Source organism: Egretta garzetta, unplaced genomic scaffold (assembly GCF_000687185.1).
Source record: "Egretta garzetta isolate BGI_Z169 unplaced genomic scaffold, ASM68718v1 scaffold397, whole genome shotgun sequence".
In the NCBI taxonomy this organism is placed as follows: domain Eukaryota; kingdom Metazoa; phylum Chordata; class Aves; order Pelecaniformes; family Ardeidae; genus Egretta; species Egretta garzetta.
Window position 1 is genome coordinate 3,973,454 of NW_009260493.1, and position 7,971 is coordinate 3,981,424.

The following is a 7,971-nucleotide window of genomic DNA, read 5'->3' on the forward strand; positions in this document are numbered from 1 at the left end:
CACCACTCAGCTTGGTGTCATCCGCAAACTTGCTGAGGGTGCACTCGATCTCTCTGTCTAAGTCATTGATGAAGATGTTAAAGAGCACCGGTCCCAGTACGGACCCCTGAGGGACACCACTCGTCACCGGTCTCCATCCGGACATCGAGCCATTGACCACTACCCTCTGGATGCGACCATCCAGCCAGTTCCTTATCCACCGAACAGTCCACCCATCAAATCCATAGCTCTCCAATTTAGAGAGAAGGATGTTGTGGGGGACCGTGTCAAAGGCCTTGCAGAAGTCCAGATAGATGACATCCATTGGTTTCCCTCTGTCCACCGTTGACGTCACACCATCAACATGCTCTGGGTGAACCTGCTTTAGCAGGAGGGTTGGACTGGGTGGTCTCCCAAGGTCCTTTCCAACCCTTGCCATTCTGTGATTCTGTGTAATTCCTAACAAAGTAAAACTGATTCTCTGCTAAGTCCCTGCACAACCAACTCAAACAGTCTGAGTATCCAGCAGCATTTGTAGAGGTAAGGTTCAGCCTCTTAATTGTTTCACTTAAACTAAATCATTGCAAAAAAACCACCACCCCTTGTGCTTTACCAGTTAGCATGGAATTAGCAAAGGATTTGCCATTCTTCTCTTCTGCACATTCTACTCTAGATTATCCTTACCAGGACACCGAATATTCAGCTACTAAAAAGCCAGCGGTACTAGTTTTGTTTTAAGCTATGCTGTAGAGAGTCCTCAGGCACTTTTAAACAACCAGCCTGACAGACAATTGCGGGAAAAATACTTGAGCTATGTCAGTTGCACACAGATCTAAGTGGAAATTATCACACAACTGAGCTTTTTGGCAAGTATTTGTTTGGAAATCCCACTGTAAACAGGATGTTTGCAAAGGCAGAGGCAAGAGAAGGCGTTCAGGGAATGCAACTAGGGGCATTCAAATGTTGCTTTCAAACTCTCAAGGGAAAATCACATGGACTTACCTAAGTTGCCAGAAGGAGCCTTCATACAAATGAAAATCAAGTTCTAATTTTCTCCTAGCATTCCACATGAGATTAACCTGTTTCCAGCCAACAGAAACTCTAAATTTTGCAGTATACTGCAAAAAAACCCCAACTAGCAATGCCAACTATATGCCAAGAGAGTGTAAAATATCCTGAGGTAACTGGCAAAATGCTGATGAAAACCTTGTAAACACTTAATCACAGTTATAATTGGGAGAGGGACTTCTTTTTAAGTCTTACCAAAACATGTTTGTAAATTTTAATTTACTTTAGTTTCTTCCTCTCCGAAAAGGCTGGATGCTTTACTTCAGCTTGCAACTGACTTTGTTTTTTCTCCTGACTTCAGTTAACTTTTCCATCCACTAAAGTTAAACACAGCTTTTTCAGTGGTTGCGAATTTAACTACATCAAGTTGAAAAAATCTTGCATCATACATAGTAAGAGTAATAGAACAAAGGCCATAAGGCTTTGAAGACTAACGAATTCAGAGCTTTGGAAAATATGGTAGAGGAAAAACATAGGTATTCAAATAAATGCAGGCAAATAAGGCAAAATTTGAAAAAGTTTTCATTAAAAGGAAGAAAGCTTTTCATATTCACCCATTTGAAGAGTGAACAAGGAGTTTGTGCTTCACTTTGGTCTTCAAAATAAGCCAAGGCATTGTCAATTTTGTTTCTACCTCATATGCCATATATATACCTGGACATGCAAGGTGAGAAGACCACGCCTCAGATTCATATACTTAAAAGAAAAAAAAACATATTGAGAGGAACTCAATGTTTTTCATGTGTGTATTGCAAGCAATAACATCAGTTTTGTTGCAAATACAGAAATGTCCAATGTGAACTTATTACACACCAATATTTGTTTCACTGTTGAATTCTGCAGGAATTGTACAAACCTGTCACTGGTATTGACCTTTTTAACATTTACTGACTGTGGAGTTGCATTAGCAATTAAAACTCCAAATGACAAGGAACTCTCCACCCATGCTGAGCTCCTCCCAACATCAGAGTCTGTATTAAAGTAGTGCAATTAGAAAAATGTTTTCTAAATACTGCATTAGGATAGGCAGGCACTGACAACTCCAATTATTAAATATGGGAAGTTGCAGCACAGAAAAGACTGCATGTGATGGAAGGAATCTGAGATATTTTTCTTTTATATTTTTGTTCAGGTAAATACACACTCAGCATGATGCCTTGTAGTGAATCTACATTATATCATGTTTAATACACTGCAGAATTGCCTACTTTTTCAACTTTGTTTTATTACATTTTATTGTGGTTTTACTTTGTTCAAATCTGCAAACTAACTTAAGTGGAATGTCAGGGTTTTGTAATTTCATAAAGATGGGGGGTTTTCTATTTATAGGTTTAAACAACTTTATATTTTGTTGTATTGTGACATACTGGCACATTTGAATTTTCTATCATGCCAATAATAAAAGAATTTTATCGTGTGAGTGTTTCCCCATTTTCAGATACGAGTGATCAAGTTTCTTTATTTTTTTTTTCAGCCTAAGGACAAAACAAATATTACCCACATGGATTTCTACCCTAAAAGTCTTTGTACAACAGGCTGATGCAACTGCAAAGATTCAAGTGGAATCTGATTTTTATTAAAAATATTTTTAATTTAAAACACTAAGTTTGCAAATATCTATATTAGTTAAGAATATTATCGATGGGTTATATAGATATTTACTACAACTTAAGAAGCTCAATCTCTCAAAATTTATTTCTTGTATAAGCTTATATGGCCTCGTTAAGATAACACAAATATAAGGGCAAAAATACATCGATTAAATACTTTGCTATATACTTATAGTAACAACAAATTAGGACAGCTCAGAACCCCAACTTTGACCTCAGCATAGAACACTAACATAGAACACGAGATGCGTTGCTGTTGTTTAAACTAATTGTTTAAAATATTTAACTATTTTGCCATATGGAGGCATATCAGATTATCTGAGTTATCCTTACCACTATAATAAAATTGTAAAGAAAATCATTCAACTGTAATACAACATAAATAGGATTTTTTTTTTCAAAGGGGAACAGAAAGAGTACTAAACCAACTTCTTGAAGTTGTCATAATTTGAAACTCTTCTGTCAAAACTCTACAGACTTTACACTGGTTTATAACATAGCACTGTTACCTATCACTTACCTACTCCAAGTTATAAAATACTATTACTGACATTAGTTAAATCTATCATCATAGTAAGTGATCCCAATTTCTCCTCTCTTCCACTCTCTTCCTTTCCCGTCAACCCTACTGCCAACACAAATATTTCAAGACAGCCATAACGTTCCTAAGAATTCCCAAATTAAATGTTCAACATATGTTAAGTCCAACTGTAAAATAAATACATGCTAATGCAATGTGAAAATGGAACTCTTCAATGTAGTGCTCAAATTCCACTCAAGTTGCAATACCGCTACCAAAAGCAAATGGAAAACATGGGTCTATGAATAAGAAGCGGTGATACTATTACATTTTTATGACTTCATCGACAGCACTATACATAACTGTTTCTCTGACATGTTTACAGCCTGAGAGGGGAAAAAGAAAGATCTAAAACACACTTATTAAATGCCTCCCTTACTTGCATCGTTGCCTTTTCTCTCAGATACATTAAACACCATTAGAAACCTCACCTTGTTATTCCTCAAGAACCAATGCCATTCTTTCTCTATAAACTGATAAACACTCCGTTCACTGTATTTTCTGTTATAGTAAGAAGACAGATATTTAGACTTGGTGATGAATTACCCCTGGGAACAACACGTAATAGTATTTCACACTTCTCTAATCTTTTCACCCAGAAGCCATAAAACACTTGAGTATCAGGGTAACTTTACAGACGATTAAAGAGGAAAGCAGAAGGTGAAATTCGTTTTACTAAAGGAAATCCTGCAAGAGTCATAGTTGTATTCCATAGAATGTGGAACGTGTTTTCACTTTTGTCTTCTGTGTTGTGTAAAGTTTAACCCATATGGTTAGCAAGGAAACTTGCTCAAATTCAGATACTGCACCAATGGCACAGTTTATTACTCCCTAATTCTGAATCTTCTGGCCTCTGACATTTTCTGGTCATCTTGTTTCCTATCAGCACGACTAAATCCAAATCGGGCACAAATCACCTGTCATTTTTAGCCATGCTTTGTTAAGCTGCTGTCTTTTTTTGTTGTCTAGTAACTGTATCTCATATAATTTAATAACTAATTAAATACACTAAATAAGTAAATGACAAATCTGCCAACTCTGGTTTCTAGTCCTATTGTTAACATGCCCCTCTGAAATTTTCTAAAGACAAGAAAGGAACTAAGTTCTGATGACTTATTTAAACTTAATAAAACTAAACCTAAAGGCATTTTCTGCAAAACAAATGCAACATACTAGCAAAAAATGTGCTGGAGAACAGAGCTTATACCTGTTTTTTGTAGAACTACATCTGCCAGACAATGTATAGAAGTTCACACACAGTCATCCTGCTATTTCTTTCAAAGGAATAATAAAAGTATAAGGCCAGGCAGAGTTATAGATGAGCAAAATCAATTTCTCTCTAGCTTGGGCTTCCTTGAACCCAGTTGTATGAATGCTCACATTAGCATTCTGTTATTCAAAATAGGACCATTAATCATAATCATAAAACATAACACTTGAGACTGCTTCCAAAAATCTATCCTTGCTTTTTGTATCTATAACTACCCTGTTCAGACTATCAGAGACCTTAAGGCTAAAAAAACCCCAAACCAAACAGTATTTTGTTAATGCATGCGTATGTATCTGCAATAGTATCTTGGTTTATTCTAGCTTCTTTGAGGAAAAAGGTTTTCACAGAAACTGCAGAATGAAGATTAGAAGCTATTTAGACCAGCACACCCCTTACTTAACTCTAAGCTACTTTTCTGCTAACTATCATACACACCTGAACACAAAGGGTAGAACTGGTCTTCCTTTGGCACCCACAGACTCCCCTCTATTACAGAATACAAATTCTATTTATTTTTGCTCCCTCTCACAACAACAGTAAGAGAGCCAAGAGAACCTGAAGAACAAAACTTAACCCCTGCAACAGCAAGGAACCTGCCATTTTAGGCAAGTTGGTGCAACGGATCTCTCAACAAATGAGTCTTTATAAAAAGGCAGATGTGTGGTTGCAGTGTATGCCGGATCCTGTTCTCTTTTCTAAGTGTTTTGGAATCCATGGGTAGTAGGCAGATATCTTTACCATCTTTTGAATAAGCAGGATAAGTACCTACCACCTCCTGTACCAGGGAGAAAATCTGAAGTGGAGAAATGATTGTTAGTAGCAACAGCGAGAAGCATCACCAGTGTAATGGCAAAACATACTGCCAGTACATTGCTTCATAAGCAAGAAAAATATTCCATTGACACAGGTGTTTTAGGGAATGTTGCCACCACAGGCACAACCGCAAAAAACCGGAGTCAGTCATCAGAATGACAGCAGTTAAAAGAAGTCACCAGTTGCGCCTATTTTTTTCTTAATTCAAGTACAGGAGAGATTAAACATAAACACTGGCATCCAAGAAAATCTCGCTTATGTATGAACATCCAAAATATTACAGATGGACAGGGACATTATGGTCTCTAGCTTTGTATTAAACAACTTCCTCATAATGCTCAACTTCTGTAAACAGCGTGAGGGCTGTAAATCTACTGTTCAGTTTAATGTATACATTTAGGATTCCTTACTGTGTCTTGTGTTTTAGAGTCCAAACTACTAGTTTTACATAATTCGATTCAAAATTGTACCACCTGCAGGTAACTGTAAATCACTTCACACAGCACTTCTGCAAAGCCAGCTACCTAAATCTCCAAGACATTTACTGATGCTGAGAATGGAATGCCTCTTTACAAATGGACAGATGAAAAAAAAAAAAATCCAAATTACTTTTCAGATTCAAGTCATAAACTCACTTTTTTCAAAAACTGGTAGCAGTTTTTGGAAACAGAAAGAACTTCTACGTGCTTCTGTGATGTCAAAGATGAAATCCCTGCTTGCGGAGGTACAATCTGTAGCAAGAACACACGTCTGCCAAGACTCTGGCATTGATGATATTTTGTCTAGGCAGCCTTTGAATGTGACTGACACAGGAACACTGCACATGGTTGAGGAAGCTGAAACTTATGGAAGAGCTTTTCAAGACTTAGTCAACATAGAGTATTTTGGAAATGTGCCTAACATCCTCCAACCATGCCTCCTGGTATCCTCCTCAGGAATCTAACAGCTTTTGTTTCTTCAAGTCTTCCAGTTGTCCCAGGAGACAGAAAGACAGATTTGCTTGGGTAAGATGCTATCAGGGCCATTTGGACATAAGCAAATATTGTCAACAAGTGGAGAGGTCTATGTGCTGGCTAGTCACTGTGAAAGGCATTCAAGTCGTTGAATTGTGTGTTATTTGGAAGGACTGAAGACTCTAAGGAATTGCTAACCATTTCTCAACTCTCGGATTTGACTATGAGAAACTATTAGCTAAAGGACTGAAATGACTAGCTGCAGTTGATAACTGTTCCAGACATTTTAGAAAGCACTACGTATTTACCTTGACCTTTTGGGCCATGACACAAATAGCCTGAACCATGTGCATGCTTTGACAGGAAAGTCCACATGAACTTGCCACAGACAGCAGGCTGTAATTTTTGGGAAACGATGAATATCATGTACTGTCAAATGTTATTTTCACTGTATGACAGCCTTAGTTCACTTAATCGTCAACCAACTGTCAGGGCTAGGAGAACAGAGAAAAAGGTGAAGGAGACTCAAAGACAAGATCATTGGCTTTTCATTTTAGTTGGTTCACTTCCAATTCAAGTGCCGTTGAAGTCAACAGCTCCCCCCTAACCTACTGGGACTTGACGCTAACTTCTACCCATTAATAGTACTGACAGTACTGTTCAGCAGACCAAACGGAAAAAAAAAAATTAGATTCTACTTTGCCTTCCAGAAAAACACCAGGCCTTAAGATGCCCTTTTACAATCGCAGTAAAAGCACTTGTTATGGCTGTGGATCTCGGAGATCCAGCAAATTTTTGGCACCCGACGCAAAAATTATCCCGGCTAAATGCAAAATACGGTAGATGTTTCTTCTCTCCAAATAAAATATGGAGCTCAATGAACCTTAGCTTAATCCCGATACAGAAATTTGCACACTTGACCTGCCAGGTTAACAGTGTTCGAGCTGGTTCTCCAAACTCACAAACTCAACCTACCGACTGGATATGACGTGCGTTGGCAACAGTAGCAATACTTGTCAATCTACAGTGAGGTTCTGAGAGAGGTTTTATCACTCGGAAGCACTGAAATACTTGCATTTTGGGACTTTTCTGTAGCTTGGTAGGAACTGCAAAACTTCTCACCTATTTACACTGTGGATTCAAAGAAAAAAAACTTTTGGTCTAGGTACTAGGTTTAAGTTGGCTATCGTACTTCTGAATTAGGAACCAAGTTTCTCCTGCCATCTCCTCTCTTCCGCCCGCCCCCTCTCCTCCCACCTGCACTAGGGGAACACGGTGGTGCAGGCAGCAAGGCTAGCAAGCTCAGGGCAAAAATTGCCCCTGGCCAGCACCTGGTGTTTCTCAGCAGGCCAGCATGCTCCTGACTGTTCCAGTTCGGGACCCTTATGCAGAGAAGTGAAATGCAACATCTTTTGCTTCGTAGGCTCGTTGATGGCTTTGCGACCAAGACTAACTGGATCAGGCAAGTTGTGTGGCCCGGCGTTTTTTGTGTCACTCTCACACGCTTGCACCTGTCGGGGGTGGTTTCCTCGGATGGGCCAAAGGGAGCAAGACATGTTTTCTGTTTTGACAAGCACACGGGAGCCAACTGCTGGGACCGGCAGGTTCTGGTGTTTACTGTCAGCCATTAAAAAAGGCGAAACACAGCATCAGCACTGCGGGGACCGGGCGTCGGGCGCACCTTCCCCACGGCCGCTG

At 38.9% G+C, this 7,971-nt stretch overlaps 1 protein-coding gene across 1 annotated transcript in view; it reads right to left on the bottom strand.

Annotated features, from left to right (window-relative positions):
• AIG1 (androgen induced 1) overlaps nt 1-7,964 on the bottom strand; it is a 130,454-nt gene extending 122,490 nt beyond the window's left edge. Inside the window, exon 1 of the mRNA XM_035899763.1 lies at nt 7,605-7,964. Coding sequence (XP_035755656.1) covers nt 7,605-7,901 — 297 coding nt within the window. The 5' untranslated portion in view covers nt 7,902-7,964. The remainder of the gene's footprint in view (nt 1-7,604) is intronic.
• Nucleotides 7,965-7,971: the final 7 nt, after the last annotated feature.